At 31.7% G+C, this 18,528-nt stretch overlaps 1 protein-coding gene across 1 annotated transcript in view; it reads right to left on the bottom strand.

The window, feature by feature from the left end:
• Positions 1 to 548: 548 nt before the first annotated feature.
• The window catches only part of LOC114328603 (ATP-binding cassette sub-family G member 4), a 244,690-nt gene continuing 226,710 nt past the window's right edge, over positions 549 to 18,528 (bottom strand). The window contains exons 8-10 of the mRNA XM_028277492.2: positions 15,560 to 15,660; positions 13,586 to 13,741; positions 549 to 8,368 (exon numbers count right to left, since the gene is read on the bottom strand). Coding sequence (XP_028133293.2) covers positions 8,021 to 8,368; positions 13,586 to 13,741; positions 15,560 to 15,660 — 605 coding nt within the window. The 3' untranslated portion in view covers positions 549 to 8,020. The remainder of the gene's footprint in view (positions 8,369 to 13,585; positions 13,742 to 15,559; positions 15,661 to 18,528) is intronic.

The following is an 18,528-nucleotide window of genomic DNA, read 5'->3' on the forward strand; positions in this document are numbered from 1 at the left end:
ATTAGGAGACGGCACTTGAAGAAAAAGAAGAAATTATTGCACTAGTAGAAAAACAACAAGGTTTTAGGTAGGGAAGGTCAAGCACCAACGTAATATTTATAATAGGTAAGGCAATTGCATAAGAAATCATTAGAATAAAACAAACTGGCATGATCGCAAGAGAGGCCACTAGGAAAAATAAAAACGACCTAAAATGCAACGGGCAAAGGGATAAGACATAATATTATGTATTCGATGAGCCCTCTATTGTTCAACTTGATGACAAGCTAACATCATAATGACAACTGGTGAAACATATTTTACTAGTAGTTGCGAAGCTTTAAATTTCAATATTCTTACCTCTTAAAAGAATGGAGCCTCATCATTTTTCCATTGGACCCTTCATATATATTTCTTCTGTTGGCAACAGTGAAAGCGCCATCTCAAAATTGCACAAAAATAGCAAAAATTATAAAACACAATCGTACTTCATAACTGTAAGAAGAGTCTAAGAAGAACTATATCAATAATTTTCAAACGGAGTATAGGAAGTATTAAAATACATACAATTTTAATCATTATACTTATATTTATTATATAACATCACAATAATTGCATTGCTGGACCATTTCAAAATTACTAGTAATAACACCATAATTAAGAAAATAAATTGGGAATATAACACGGAATAAATATCAATACCACCAATTATTTACTTGTCTTTAAATATATTTTATTTTATATGTTTAAATATTTATTTTTGTATTTACACACCTATAAAATTTCATAGATTGACTGTTACCAATACAAACAATTGTATAGGTACCTAATGGATTTTGGGACGAGCTATGACTTTGAAAATTTCACATAAACTTGTGTAGGTATCAACTAAATCGGCATAATTCATAGTTTTTGTCAAAATCCAATACTTTAGTAATATTAGTAAATATTTTAGATTCTGAAATATTGCAAAAGACTTGAAAGAGTCTGAGTAAGAAAAGAGATATTTAGTTATATTCTTTGTGATGTTTTCGAGGTCATAGCTCTTCCCAAAATCCATTACTTATACCTACACATAATTATTATTGTCTTTAAAAATAAATATGTTACAAACCATTGCCTAATATAACTTATAATATAGTACAAAACAATTATTAAAATGACTTATTTTTTACATTTAATTACTAAGACTTGGGTTTCTAGGCATACCTAGATACATGCAGAATAAATATATAATATATTTTTTTAACTTAATATAAGAAATTGTTAACTTAAGGTACTCTATTCATAATAACAATAAGAAATGAACCATCATCATGATCCCAATGGTGAAATATTTATGTTTACGTTTCGTGATTCGTGATGATTCTACTACTGGTAGCGCTAACGTCAACTGGACCGCGTTATGTAATAGCGGATTAAGCGCCAAAATGTAGTTTTGAGATAAATCGGTTTAAAGATTTTAAATTTGTTTTTGGTACTATTTCTAAAATATAGTACTGACATGTTTCATATTTAATACATTAAGGCAAATGTAAATAGACTTTTACATGTGTTTAAAATTTTTTAAAAATAATTTATATTTTAAAAGTTATTCGATCAAATGTCGCTTAATTCGTTAATGATTTTTTAAGATATGCATGAGTTAAGATCCGAATACCGGATTAAGAGACATATTTGGCGCTTAATCTGATGTTACCTGACAAAGGATGTCTTTTAATTCGATATCTTAAACGTTAGTAAATATGTTATGTTTTGTAATAAAGAATTAAGTTAATAAGAATTAAAGAATTAATTAAAATATTACACTTACAAAGATGCGGATATTTGTTTATGACAATGGATTATGTACCATTATTGGCGTTTAGTTCGATATTACAAATCCTAGTGCGAGATTTTTTTTAATAAAATAAAAAATGTCGCTTAATACAGGCATTTAAAAACAGCTTTTTTTTGAATTTTTTTACAAAAATCATATTTTTATACAGAGATTTGCACCCTAGCTGCAAGATGGCACTAATATCTCGATTTTGGACTTTTGGCGGTTAATCCGTTATTACATAATGCGGTCCAATTATCAGTGACGTCATAAAGAAGATAAATGTTGAGTTGCCTAATGTTTATTAGGCATTTTTTGCCTAATAAAAGAGGATAGTTCTAAACATCATATCCCAAGCGCAATCATGATGCTATATGAACAAGAAAATGGTAATACAATATCACAGCAAAGTTTAAAAATTACTTAAATGAAACATTCTTTATATACTTAAGAATAAACACGACACTGTTTAGAGCCAGACAACCTATACCATGATATAAGAGTAATTGTTAAAACTATTACCATAAAAAATATCTGCAGACGAAGCCTGTACTTTGTGGTATGGCAATAACTTCCTATAAAAAATATTATGAGCTGTGTTTCATTTAAGGCAGTGAGAATAGGGCTTTTCATTCTCAGTCATTTGTGTCGAGCTTCTGTCATGTGTCATATAATCCGTGTATATTAATATTATACACATATTATACAACATATGACAGAAGCTCGAAACAAATGACAATCGATGAAAAGCCCTATCGAAACGAAACGACAATCCAAAATCAGAGAAATGCCAAAAATGACAAAAATGTATTTACCTAATTGGGTAAAATGACTAGATTTTTTGTTGGAAATTTATATGAAATACTCTTCATACACTCTTAACGTAGTACTTTTTGAATTGGTTTGTGGAGTAAGTAAGAAAGATTCTTCTGCAGTTCTAGGAAGTATTTGTTCAACTTTTACCATTAGTCCATTGATATGTTACATTTTTTAGGGCATACGTTGCATTTATTAGAGCAGTCAATTTTATTTTTTTTTAATGTGTAGGGGGTATCAGTAGAAGCTTAAGTTCAAGTTTTGGGGTCGACGAACGTTTATCGCCTCTTTATATGGCGGAAATAAAGACGAATCTCTAAAAACCCGGAGATAAAAACAATTCGCTAAAACAGTGAAAACAATGCATTTAATCTCTTCGCACTTCCTCCAACACAAGATGCAGTCCGTTTCCAAAGACTCCGAGTGTATCACCAGATTCAGTCATGGCTCGGTAAACATTGTGATCCAGAAGATTGGGACTGGAAAAAGCATGGGAAATTTTGGATACTAATCCAAACTTCTAAGCCTCCAGTACCCCCGAGCTTATTAAATTCACCTTTTGCAGATGCAATGGAAACTGGAAGTGCATGTGGTTGATGAAAAGCAGATCTCAAATGCAAATGTTCAGCAGTGTGTTTCCATTGTGGTGGTGAAAGTTGCAGCAACATCGTCCCACATAACAATGATGTTCGTATCATGTTCTAAGCATATACTACCAACATTCGTCAGAGTATATTCTTTTTAGTATATGCGTAGTACAAGCATAGCATGTACCTTAAAAAACATTCTAAATTTCATGTTCTTTGCACATACTTTAAAGTATATTCTCGTACCGAATATACTGAGTACATTCGTGTACGTAGTAACTCGGAATATTCGTAAAAGTTTATTCTTAGAATGTACCTTTACCGAATATTCTTAGCACATACTTATAAGTACATTCTTAACACATACTTATAAGTAGATACTATTCTCAGAATATACTTTTACCGAATATTCTTAGCACATACTTATAAGTACATACTTAACACATACTTATAAGTAGATACTTTTAAAATATCTTAAAAATAATATATATGTATGTATAGGAAGAATAATGTTAGCCTATAGATTATCAACTTCGTTAAGAATAATTAATGAAATTTAAAAATTTATGTATGTAGGTACTATTAATTAAACTACCGAATTCATTATTTAAAATTGTTTTAATTGTATGGTAAAAATGTTTAAGAATTAATTGTATTAACGAAAAAGGAGAAATTGTCGTTTCGCTTTCATAACTGAAATGCATTTACTATTTTGATTAAGTTTATTGAGTATTCTTATGAAGAATTTTATTTTTACATGGAATTGACATTCAGGTAAGCTGTGTGGCTGAGCCAAAACCCACAACCGGCACAAACAAAGCGGAAACGACCGCTGCATACCTGCATAGGGGTTAGCGGGTAGGGGGTTGGGAACAAAGGAAAAATACAAAATATGAAAATAGTTACTGAATAGGCATTTGGCATTTGTGTCTACACTTAACACTAACAATGTCTATGCTGTGTTGTGAGGAAGACCAAGTATTTCAACCAGGAATAGGAACATGCATAATTAAACGTTTTATTTTGTTTGCTGTCAACTTACAAATAAAAAATTCATTTTGGTACTTCAATATTACTTAAATAGTAAGTATGTATATAGGTACATATAAGCAACATATAAATTTTAGTTATTTACATACATATGTTACATAATATTTATTTGGGTACGATAGGTATATGAATATGAATATATAAATTTATATATTCAGCATTTTTATTTTTATATGCACATAATAACTAAATATATATACCTACTTACCTATATAATATTGATATAACTAACTAAAATTTATATAATATTTTATATTTACTTTTTAAGTAATATTGTAGAATGTACTAACTACATTCTCATATGTAATATGTAAATTTAGTAGAAAGTAGAACCTAGGATGAGATTCGGTGATGCTGAAAACATGCTTCTGAGCAATATAGCACTTCCTTGTAATATTCTTCCCATATACTAAAAAGTACATTCTTCCTATATACTAAAAGATGTGAGGTAGTACATTCTAAGTATATAAATAGAAGGTTTATAGCACCTTCTTAGAATATCCTAAAAAGTATATTCTTGGTATATACTGAGAAGAAGTGCGGTAGTACATTCTAAGTATATACATAGAACGTTTAAGTACTGTAATGTAGTATATACTCAGTATGTGCTCTGCACATTCGCAATGGTAATTACGCATATTCTTAGTATATACTTTTTCTGAAAAGTATGTTCTATGAATCTACTAAGAACATGAAATTGTTATGTGGGGTGGACATATCAACATTAATTATTGATGAAAAAGATGAATTACCGACAATGACGCTAACACTAACTCTCTAACTCTCACTATACCACAAAAATTCACCTCGGATACTGATTCAGATCTTAACTTGAAGCCTTGACCATAAAAAAATAATAACCTTTGATAGATCTATTTCAACATATAATATTAAATATTATTTTGTCTAGAAATTGTCTGTGTATTCCTATGAGATTTCGAGAATCTAGTCAAGTTTGGAGCGCTGTAAAGCCCAGATAAATAAGTAAAATTAAACAACTTTATAAATAGTGGAAATTGTTCGTTGAGAAATCCTCCATAAAATCGCAATGATATTATTTTATTGTGAAATGAACGGAAAAAAGTTATAACCTCCAAAAGGAAACTTCTTACAAATTTTTTTCTTATTTTTGTTTATTTTATAACTTTTTTGTATATCACTTGACGATAAAAAGTAATAAATATAAAATTGTAGAAAATTTAATTTGCTACATTTTATTTCTAATTAAATTTTCTGTAGGGTTGCTAGTTTAGGAGATACAGCGCGAACGTCCTTTGCACCCCTTTTTCCAAGATGGCGGCCGGGGGACAAGGGTGGCGACCCCAAAAACTTGAACTTAAGTTTCTACTGAACCGCCATACACATTAAAAAAATAATAATATTGACTCCTCTAAGAAATGCAACCCTAAATGTAACATTTGAATGGAGTACCTACATACCATAACGGATAATATCATAACGTAAGTATGAAATTATATTTCTTATTTCACTTTTAATTGCACTAGGTACTACCAAAATTGTATGAGAGTTCATGATTTTTACAGAATTGGCTCATTAATAGGTATAACCCAAGTAGCAATTTGTCGAGGCGACAACGTTGTCTACCGCGTGGCAACGTTTTCTTACAACGTTGTTATTGCCTAAAAGACGACCCTATTCTGCACTGATTTGGTGGACGATTTTTGAGTTGTCTTGACGTTGCCTAGGCAACCTCCTGTTTAAGCAACATCGTTTCGTAACCGTTGCATAAGACAACTGAAGCGACTATAAAAAGCACCTGCGCGTGCAATGGTTGCTCAAGGAGTCAGACTAGTTATGTTTTTTTACCTATATTTTTAACAACTGTATGGTGAATGCGAAAACCAAAAAGTAAACTGTTTTGACATCGTATTGGGTATTTAAATTTATATGATATAAATACATAAAGGACTTATTACCAGATGTGAAATTTATAAACGCATCTCAGATTACCGTCAAATATGGATATTTCACCTTTAAAAAACACACGCGCTGCTTTTTTTATGACATTTTTGACAAAAAATATGCAAATTTAAAAAATCAAATTTTAATATAAAAGTCAAAATTTATGTTAAAGATGTTCTGTATAAATTTAATGTATTGATGGTGCTTTTAAAGTTATCAGAAAATGCCTGCATTTTTTATATTCTGTGTTTTCATTTTCTTTACATCCCAAAAATCTCAAGTAAAACCAAAATGGCGCATTAAACAATATTACCAATATTACTAAAAAAATACCTAATTACCAACCTTAGACGGATAAGACAACTTAGAAGTCCAATCGCCAACCAAACCCGGCAGCGCCGACTATCAAAACCATTTTAGAACGCACCCTCTTATTGGGTGACAGAGGTCATATGACCAGTGTCAAAAGTGTATTATTCTCATTAAGAGCGTTGCCACATTTAGTAGATTTCTACATTTTTGGTAGATTTTTGATATTTTTTAAAAAATTCTAGTAGGCAATATTTTTTAGTAGATTTTTGGTATATTTCAACAGAATTTGATCCATTTTTTTCGAATCATGAGGAAACTATAATACGTCTTTTTGAAAAATTTAAACGCAGAATGAAAGACTGCATTATTTAGAAAAACCAAAACGTTTCTTTTGAACGAGATATTTGGAATTAAAAGTCACTAAATTTTTTCTTTTTTTCACCCCTGTAACGTATTAAAATAAACATTATAGAAGTTTTCAGGGACTTTCGGTCCTTGGTAAGTAATCTTTCTTTGTGCGTTTAAATTTTTCAAAAATACTTATTAGTTTTCTAAGGATTCGCAAAAAACGAAAACATTTAAAATACATTGAACATTTTAACAGACGACATTTTGCGCCTATCCCCTTAAGTTAGCTGTTGTTTTTATTATAAAAAATCCCAAATATATCCCAAAATACTTAAGTATATTTTAGTTTTTGATTTAGTAGATTTTAGCTAAAAAATGATAATTACCAGTTGGTGGTTTGGAATAATTAGGTTTCCAATTTTGTGGAATTGCTCTTGGGACATTTAAGACGGATGTGCATATCACTGTATTACTGTATATTTACATGGCCTAAAAAGAATCTACTGATTTTGTGAAAACAAAACTACTGAAAGAGTTAAAACTGACCTGGCAACCCTGTCTACCAAAGCAGATACAAAGGTGGTTATCAAATCTCAAATCTACTGATAAAACAATGGAATGGAAACCAGCTATTAAAAAAACAAATAAACAGGTTGTTAAATAAATCCAAAATTTCTATCAAAATAAAATATATAATAATTAGTTTAGCATTATAACATTTTTAAGTCGTTGCGATTGTTGAAAAAACTGAATTGTGATATGTAGTTGTCAAAATGGTAATAAATTAGTTGCCCGTATAACTACAGGTTGTAACATCGTAATGTCAGTCGGGGTAGGGGACGTTGGCCGAAACAACTGAAAATGCTCTCGGGCAAAGTTGTAGACAGTGCATTTGTTTGTACTGACAACCAATGCGTCGAAAAATTGCTACTTGGGAACCACTGTACTGAGTGACGATCTCATACTTTTATCTTTTAATAAATCATAATCTTTGGAAAATTTTAAAAACATTATTGTAAATTTTCTCTAAGTTCCTTTGATTGTCACAAAAAATGATGTTTTCTAAAGAAAAAAAAATATTTTTTTGAGTAAAATTTAAATAAATGTCCTTCTAACAACACTGTTTACCAAAACCGAGGCTTCAATCACCTACTTCTAATAAAAGTTATTAAAACATAAACAGGCTCTATCGCACAGATGCCAGTTTGTACCTCAGCACTACGTACGCCGCAATTCTCAAAACAAACAAGAAAAGCAGTAAAGCAATGATGTCATTATCGAACTGATCCGACCTGACATCTACTATTTCCAGGAAAGTCTTCGGATACTTGTAGAAGCAAAATTTGTCTTCGGGACATTGAAGAATACCCCTGTCCATTCCGTACACCGCCTGGACTACTCCTTCCAAGCCGTACCTTAAGTAAGAAGTAAAACTGCCGTAGTACATTATGGTCGGCAGATCACGTAGACGAACGCCAAAACCGGAGAACATCATCATGGGTACCATCAGGGTTGGTCCAACAAAAGTTCCGTTCTGAAAATATTAGATTTTATTAATAATTCATTATTATCTTTAGCCTACTATTGTTCGAGCAATTACTGAAACAAACATTTTAGTCCATAGAAATAAGGTCGGGAGAAATTTTGTCGGGACACTTGAGCAGCCAGGTTGCAAATGGATTTTTTGGGTACTATATACTAATACATTTTAAATACAAAAATGCCCGTCACAGTTCGGACGAGACTTTTGGTTATTAACAAATAAGCGTCAAAAATGGCAGTTTTCTCGTTCAAATCGCTACAGGTAAAAATAGGGTAATTAAATATCTTATTTACGGCCTTTACCTTTTAGTAGATGAGCAAAGGTTCAAAATGGCAGTTTTTTAATTTTGGTCCGATCATTTGTTGCTTCGCTAATTGCAAAATAAGACTAAAATTTCTAAAATAAAAAAATTGCTATAACTTTTGCAAAAATGAACTTAAGACTTTGATATTGCATTAGAAGTTGAGACAATCAGTACATATCATGCACAAAAATTTTTAAGACGATTCGTCAATTAGTTTAAATTTTATTCAATTGGTTTATCCCAAAGAGCTTTTTTGCAATGTTATTGTTCAGAAAATAATAATGATACAGCAATTCTGTGGAAACCACATGAACGTAGAACACTTACGTTTTCACAGTGTTTAATAAAATCCATAAAAAGTCATTTTTATCATTCCGAAAATTTTTTACTAAAGTAGAGTCATTTTTGGCTTAAAAACAATTTGAATAACTTTGTTAATATTGACTGTAGAGTAAACCTACTTTGGGATTTCAAAAGCTGGAATTTTTACACGAATTTAAAAAAACTTTTCTCCTAGTTCAATTGAGGTCAAAGTTAGCCACTTTTATTATTTAATTCAGTTACTTCTATATACATAAAATTCTCCTGTAATAGTGTTAGTTACCATCCTCCTCCGAAACGGCTTGACCGATTTTTAAGAAATTTTACACGTATATCCTGTAGGACGGAGAATAGGTTTTAACCTATCTTTCATACCCATAATGTATAAGGGGGGTTGCCCCCTGACATTTTTTTCTATTTTTTTGGACAAAATTGTCTACCTTAATTTTACATGGTGTAGAATTTAAAAAAATACATACAACCCTTAATTTTCACTCTTCTATCACCAACCCTATTTTTTAATAGCCATCTATATATTTACATCTCTATAAGATTCTCCTGTAACAGTGTTTGTTGCCATACTCCTCCGAGCCCGCTTGACCGATTTTTATGAAATTATATATGTATATTCGGTAGGTCTTAGAATCGGTCGTAATCTATTTTTCATATCCCTGAGTGATAAGGGGGTTACCCCTAACATTTTGGAATGTTAGGTGGTGATATGTGTACATAACGTACTCTACAATACTACGAGTACATAATAATTAAAAAAATGATGATCCAAATTCAGAAACAAGCTCCGGAGGTAATAATTGCAGCATATATGTCTGAAGAATCAATTTCATTTTTTGAGTGCACGGATTTTAATAATTACCCTCCACCGACCACGAATCGATTTCGTTAGGACGTAATTTTTAAACCTTTATTAACCACTTTGTTGAAGTTTCAAGTTTACTCAAACTTTAAACATAAACTATATAACTTGAACTTCAAAATGGCGCTAGTTAGGTTGCTTAATTGTTATAAACAAAGTAGCCGTGAGTTATATAAAAAAAGTGGCTAACTTTAACCGTAATTAACCTAGACAAAAATATTTTTTTGAAAATTCGTGTAAAAAGACCAACTTTTCAAATCCCAAAATAGTTTTAGTCTAGAGTCAATATTAACAAAGTTATTCAAATTGTTTTTAAGCCAAAAATGATTCTACTTTAGTAAAATATTTTCGGACTGATATAAATGACTTTTTATTGATTTTTTTTAAATACGTTGAAAATATAACTATTCTTCTTTCACGTGGTTTCCACAGAATTGTTATATCATTATTATTTTCTGAATAATAACATGGCAAAAAAGCTCTTTGCGATAAGCAAATTAAATAAAATTTAAACTAATCGACGAATCGGCTTAAAATTTCTTATGTGTTATATGGATTGTTTGACTCAACTTTTCATGCAATATGAAAGTCTTATGGTCATTTTTGCAAAAGTTATAGCAAATTTTTTATTTTCGAAATTTTAGTTTTATTTTGAAATTTCCGCAAAGCAAAAAATGATGGGACTAAAATTCAAAAACTGCCATTTTAAACCTTTGCTCATCTACTAATAGAAGGATACTATAAATAAGATATTTAATTACCCTATTTTTACCTGTGGCGATTTAAACGAAAAACTGCCATTTTTGACACTTATTTGTTAATAACTAAAATTCTCGTCCGAACTGTGACGGGCATTTTTGTATTTATAATGTATTAGATATATAGGACCTAAAAAATCCATTTGCAACCTGGCTGCTCAAGTGTCCCGAACATGGTATATTTTTGCATTATTTCCCTGGCGTATTTAGTTTTAGACCTTTTTTAATGCTTATTTATTCAGTGCTAGCCAAGAGTCCCCTCCCGCCATCAGATCTTTGAACGGTTATACTTTATCATAGTGAAATTTGGACGGAGGAAATAAATGGGCATCGGCTTCTCAACTAGTCCGTTGTAATGATTTTAACTTCATCCGTAATATTAGCTTTTCCTCTATTAGGTTTGAAACTGTGATATATTTAACATTGACCTCTCCATTGCTCCCTGCGTTAGCACACACTAATCAAAGACTTTCCTTTTCAGGCACATGAGAATATCTGACGTTGAGAATATCTGACGTGATCTTGTTAACGAGGTAACTATTCTAAATAGACTGCGACCCAAAAATAGTCCCTTTGGCTAATTTATAATCTCGTCAAAATATACAATTCATCAGTAAGTCGCGTGGTAACAAAACTACGGACTTTGAATATGTTGAAAGATTGTAACTACAGTTTAAAGGAAGCTACTGCAAAACTTATAAAGTTCAATCGGAAAATATATTATTTGGCAATTTATTAAGTTTGCAGGTCGAATGGAATCTAATTATTAAAATATTACTTAATATATTTCTTAATGTTTCAATTATACACGGGGAAACTATAAAAGTTTATGAAGTTATGAATAATGTGAGATCACAAATTAAGGTATATTCAAATGGGAAATAAGCCACAATTTTACCTAAAAATGATTTTATTTAAAATTAAAATTATTAGTATTATTTTGTATTTTGACAACGACACCCGACTTGGGCGTCGAAACGTTAATAAAATCATTTTTAGGTAAAATTGTGGCTTATTTTCCATTTGAATATACTTGATTATAAAAATGCCACAAGAAAATAGCTTCAGAACAACACAAATTAAGGGATTAATTTGGGATTGAACACTTGCCATATGTTAAAATGTTTTTGGCCAGTACAAGGTTGCTTATGTTTTGTCTTTTCGAAAAGTTAATTTTATGGTCAACTCATGCACAAGAGCTCTGAAGATCTTGAAGACGTTTTTAGGCATGATCTACTCGGTCCACAATAAGGACTTTGTTGTCGGAAAACCTCAAACTGCTCAAAAACTCTCCGTTTATGTTGATTCTAATATTTTCCCAATTATTCTTTTTCCTAGCATTCTGCAACTAAGCGGTAAGTAGTTTTATTAGAGGTGGTGCATTTTTGCCTAGTAACCTTGTTGTGACTTATTTATGGTAAAGACCAGGGTCTTCCACCGGATGGAAATCATTTTGTAAGCCATCTGTTATTGTCTACTTGTCAATTTTGTTACCGTGAAATGCGGTCAGTCACGGCACTGCGCCCTTATCGTGTCAAGGTTATAATAATTTAGAGTTCACTAGATATATGGGGCATCATTAGGGAGAAAATTTTCCCCTGTACTATGTATTAGTGCTGTCGCCAGGTGGGTACAACGGCCTCCTTTATTCAGATGGACTTACCAAAGTTTGGTATAAACAATGAACTTGAGGAATTAAATAACAGCGATTTATCGCAAAAGAAAACAGTTTTTTGTATTTTTTGGCCATTCTAAGCAAAAAATGTTCTTTCAAGTTTATTCGTAGGATGCATAGATTTCGAGGTAAACGCGATTGAACTTTCAAATATCGAAACATTGCAATTTTTGAACCCGAAAAACTTTTGACTAAAAAATAAAATAGCAATTCTGCTTACCGCATTTGAAAGCTCAAGCCAAATTATACCGGTTTTGGTTACTTGCATTGCTGAAAATTAATTTTTTTATTGTCAAACAAAGCTATAAACAAATAGTGTTTTAATTCGTTTTATAATGCATGCTACGTCCAAATTGCCTGTGTAGTCGCGCCTACTAATTTGATTTTATATGAGAGATGCCTTGAAAACATCATTCAAGCACTTTGTGTTTATAGCTTTGTTTAACAATAAATAATTATTTTGATTGGGATTTTAATTGGGATTTTCCCATTGATTTTAATAAATAATTAATTTTTAGCAATGCAAATAATCAAAACCAGTATAATTTGACTTGAAATTTCAAAGGCGGTAAGCAGAATTGCTATTTTATTTTTTAATTAAACGTTATTCGGGTTCTGAATTGCAATATTTCGATTTTTTGAAAGTTCAACCGCGTTTATCTCGATAACTATGCATCCTACGAAAAAACTTGTAAGAACATTTTTGGCTCAGAATGACCCAAAAATTACACAAAAATGTTTTGTTCTGCGAAAAATCGCTTTTATATAATTTCTCAAGTTCTTTGTTAATAACAATCTTATTGACATCCGGGTCAACTGTTACCCAAAAAATTCGTGTTCTGCGGGTCAAAATACATAAAAAAAAATCTTGGGTAAGTCCATCTGAATAAAGCAGGCCGTTGTTCCCCCTGACGACAGGACCATATCCCCTGGGTACAATTTTGACACACCACGGGATTAGGGAATGCAGTAGTCGCAGCAGAATTCTTATCGCATTAGACTAAGTATTGGTGCGACTGTATAGTGATTTACCAATTGAGTAGGTAAATGTTTATCAGTATTTATTTGTGGATCTGTTTATGTGCGAGTATATTGGAAATTATACATAATACCGACCTCTACTTGAGTTCGGCTTTTATCCATAGTACGATTATTATAAATGACTGTGTTATAACTAGGAAGTTAGTTCATCTTCTCAAAACAGCTTGTTTTTTTAAGAATATAATTACATAAAAATGAGAAATTGCCCCTTTCCAAATATATTGAGACTACTTACCACAACATCAAAATATGCGCCAATAGTTAGACCAACTCCTTGAGCTACTAGAACTACCAACATGCAAGTGACGAAGAATATCAGGAATCTGGCTTTATCGTTTGGTTGATCTGTCATATAGTATATTATGAGTGAAAACAGGAAGCAGCCAATAACCTAGAAAATTTAAAGAATTAATAATATAAATGTAAATCGTTCGTTCTTCGTACGCAATGCTATTTGTAAATGTAAAACTAATTTTTTCACCATTATAAATTACGTAATTTGGATATAATAAAATATTGTAACACTGGACACATAATATATATATTTAGTAAATATTGTAACACATTTTCTAATGGAAACTAAAACTTACTGAATTTAACTATGCCAACCTTTAATGAGTTATTTTGGGCGTAAAAGAAAAAAAAATTACATATTGACTAAAACGGACAAAAATTAAAACTTGGACAAAAATTAAGCTAATATTGTCATAGGTATACCTTTTGATTGATACGGTAATTCAAGTATACGAATTATAGATTTTTCGAAATATTGTCATATAACAAACCATTATAAAGTTCAAGAGACAAAGTTTTCAATCTAATAGCAAAGCGTTTCCCAACCGGTGGGTCGCGACCCACTAGTGGGCCGTGGACAGATTTCAGGTGGGTCGCGGCGTGGCTCTTACAGTAGCTGAGTGGCGTACAGAGTACAGAACAACGTATCATCATGGGTGAGGGATGAGTCATGAATATGAAAAAACATCAGAAGGTGGCTCGCCAGACATAAAAGGTTGGGAACTACTGTAATAATAGCATATAAAATAATACCAAAAATATTACTCTACATCCCACCAGACTGAAAACAATGGGAACCTTCACTGGTTACACCTCCGAGGCTTCTACAATTTGCAAGCCATAACGGATACCGAGACTAAAGAAGATGAGGGAAGTTTACAATTTATAATTCACGTCCCCATTTAGAAGCCTTGGAGGTGTAACCAGAGAAGGTTCCCATTGTTTTCAGTCTGGTGGGATGTAGAGTAATATTTTTGGTATTATTTTATGTGCCATTAGATTGAAAACTTAGTCTTTTGCTAGCAGTTGCCGCTAGGGCATCCCTGCCATTTCGTTCGTTGCGATGCGTAACTGCATGGCGGGGTTTGTCCTGGTTGAGCCAGAGAGAGCAGCATATGTGCCTCCTGATCAGAGACTAATAGGTTTCGAAACCGGTAGAGTTGCTTGCTGCACTCTTTGATTGAACTAGAATATGATGCGGCTGTAGTTGCGTGTTGCAACGAAATTGAAGATGATTATTCATTTTTCATTATAAAGTTCTTCCAGCATAAATAATAATCAATTTTAAAGAAAAGGAAGGAAAATAATTAAACAAAAAACAAATTCTAACTACTTGCGAATACCTACTTTTGCATGATTATAGGGCATAGGGATACTGAATGGGATATTGTGTAACAGATCAATACAGGCAACAAAATGCAGAATGGGAAAATATGGAAACAATCACTATAGGGCTTAAGGCACACAACGAATTACGGGTCTTAACAGGTAAAGGTGTAATGTAGAGAACATCAGAAACCAGAAAGGCCAAGAAAACGATGCAGTTATAATCGGGACAACCAATAAAGAGGCATCCGAAGGTGACTCCTTAAAGGGGGAGGCATCAATTATCTACTGCATATCAGAGGATAGACCGGGATACGGAGAGTAGAACAACTGTTCGGAATAGCTCATTGCACATTGATAAGGCAAAGTTTAGGAAAGGTGATTGGGGAAGTTATGCATCTAAAAGTATACAACTTTTAGATAAGTTCTTTATTTTTACAAAGTCTTTTATAAAGTCATTTTAAGAAACAAATAGCATATTTTGTTTTTCAATAATTTTCGTAACTACAATATTTTAGTATGATTCCCTTAGGAGTACATAAGTACCAGATTTGAAGATAAAAAAATTGTAGTTAATGAAAATACTTACCGAAACCGGAATATCCACTATGGTTACCGATGTGTAATACATTTTTAATGAATACCAACGGTTGAAGTGTTCTTTTATTAAAATCGACATTTCCTGGGGAACTGTAAAAAAATAATCATATAGGTATACAAGAAAATAGGTATACTTTGTGTACATGTATAAGGGTAGGGGAGCCCAAGCGGGGATTTTTGCAGTTACTCGAGCGCGCCAGACTATCATATGGGGAGAAACCTGGTACCCTGCAGATGTACCTCTACAATATATTGGCTCTTAACACAGGGAATTTCGTTAAGAGGATGGGTACGTATTATCGGCTGCAATGCTATTCAAATGGGGATTCATTTTTTTCGAATCCTGAGAAAACTAATTAAATAAGTATTTTTAAAAAAATTTAAACGCAGAATGAAAGATTACGTTATTAGTGAGGGCCGAAAGTCCCTGAGAACTTCTATAATGTTTATTTTAATAAATTACAGGGGTGAAAAACTAAGAGAAAATTTAGTGTGATTTTTAATTTCAAATATCTCATTCAAAATAAACTTTTTATTTATTCTAAGGGACTTTCGGCCCTCGGTAATAATTTAGTCTTTCATTCTGCGTTTAAGTTTTTTAAAAGTATTTATTAGTTTTTTCAGGATTCGAAAAAAATGGACACCATGTCTGTGGTAATATTTTCCAAATCTATCTTTGTCTTACAACGCAATCAGTCGAATAGAATATTGTCAGCATATTGTCAGTCAAACACTGACAATCAGTGACAATTTTAAATATTTGACATGGCATCGGGAATATTTTGAGTTGTTGATTAAATAATATTGATATATAGTGTATTTGATAAATAATTGATTTAAGATGTGAACTTAATAAAAAGTTATTTATTGTGTATTATTTGTGGAAGATCCAAGCAGAGAATACATCAGGATAATATATTCTGTGATCCAAGTATTTTGTTGTTACAGATGTTCAAAATTGTAAGCGTTCCATAGTAACAATATATGTATTATTAAAAAATCAAGTTAACACTTTTCCTCTTTTCTCGATTGAGTATTAGTTTTTGTTGTACATATAAATTATTACAATCACTGAATCGGTACATAGTTAGTGAAAAAATTATCACATTTATTAACTGAATTAATTTGCAATTATACAAATAGCTGTTACCTAAGAACATTCAAAAGCCATATCTCTAAGTTAATGATGACATTTTCAAGCAGAATGACATTCTAGTAATGCTTACATATCCATACCAGTGTGAATTTTACTACACATAATTTGCCGTGTAAAGACAGAAAAAGTAGGGATAGCCGTAAAATATTTGCGAATTATGTACCCATGGCCTTAAGAGGAAACAGTAGCGATCAACAGGTAGCGAAAACGCGTTCCAAGATTGCGGCTGTAATTTTGAATATTTTTCGAGATATTTGGCACACATATTCGTAATAGGTACCGGGTGTCCACTTATATTTTCCCCCATTTTAACTGCCTATAACTTCTAAACCAGGGGTGGCCAACCTTTTTAAGTCGAGTGCCAATATGAGAACAAATAAAATTTGGCGTGCCACTAAAATTTTTCGACATACTAATATGGATACTATATATTAATAATATACGGTACAATATGTATTTCTTATGTAAATTCCACATTTTTCCGTTTAGTCAAGATAGTGGAGGTTTAAAAAATAACGTAATAAGTAAAACATAACAACAAACTTACTTTATTGTTAATAAAAATAAAATAAAAACGTTAAACAAAAAAACTTAAATATTTTCTTATTATCTAAAATTCAAATTTTTAAACAGTTACTTATTTAATGTGGTATTTGAACTTGTATTTTTTTAATTAATTCATCTATATTGGGATTAATTTCGGAACTAGCCAACAGAATTAGATTTTTAAATGCATGTCAGTTAATCGTGACCGATATTTTGATTTTATTATGTTCATAATAGAGAACATTTGCTCACAAACGTACGTTGAACCAAATCTACAACAATATCTCAGAGCTAACTCGTGTAAATTAGGAAAATTGTTTGCTGGTACAAATTTCCAAAATTCAATATAATTGGGATCAGTAACAGTTGAAATAATTTCCCTATATTTGGTTTTTAGTATAGTGTGGTTCTGTAAATCAATAATTTCGATCTGTATTTCAGCTGAGTAACAATTGATATCTTGCAGAGAAATAGAAAAAGGATTTTTGAAAAGGTCAACATTCATTTTGTCTTTTTGAAAATCTTCAAACCGGGTATTGAATGAACCTAGCAAAATAGATATAAGGTTTTTAAATCTGTCATAATTTGGAGTTCTACTGACCTTGTTGGCTAATTCCTGCATTAATGTGAAATGTGTCAATCTCTGTTCTCCAAATCGTTACAAAAAAGCATAAGTTTATTCACAGAAGAAGATATATGACCAACTAGAGTAGGAAAAATACAATTTTTTCCCTGTAATCTTAAATTTAATTGATTTAAATGTCTCATAATATCAGTGAGAAAAGCTAAATCCCAAAGACAATCTTTATCATTAAGTAACGAGCACTCACTGGGTAGTTCATTGTTTTCTTGCAAATATTTTAAGACGCACTCCTTCAAGTTCCAAAACCTTTCGAGTGCATTTCCTTTGGAGAGCCAGCGCACACTGCAATGGAGAAGTAACTCTCCATCTTGCTCCGTTTCTTCCGCGAACAGTTCTCGAAATTGTCGTCGATTCAATGCCCGAGCTCGTATTTTGTTAATGCAGCGTGTTACAGGGTCAACAACAGATGACATGTTTAGGTCCTTGGCACAAAGAGCTTCCTGGTGAATAATACAATGGTACTTAAAAACTTTTCTTCCCAAATAGTTTTCCAGTAATGTAACAAACCCCTTTAGTCTACCAACCATGCAAGGAGCTCCATCTGTACAAACACTATCTAATTTTGACCATTCAACTTTGTTGACTTCGATTACGTTTTTAAGCTGTTGAAAAA

This window comes from Diabrotica virgifera, chromosome 1 (assembly GCF_917563875.1).
Source record: "Diabrotica virgifera virgifera chromosome 1, PGI_DIABVI_V3a".
NCBI classification, from domain to species: domain Eukaryota; kingdom Metazoa; phylum Arthropoda; class Insecta; order Coleoptera; family Chrysomelidae; genus Diabrotica; species Diabrotica virgifera.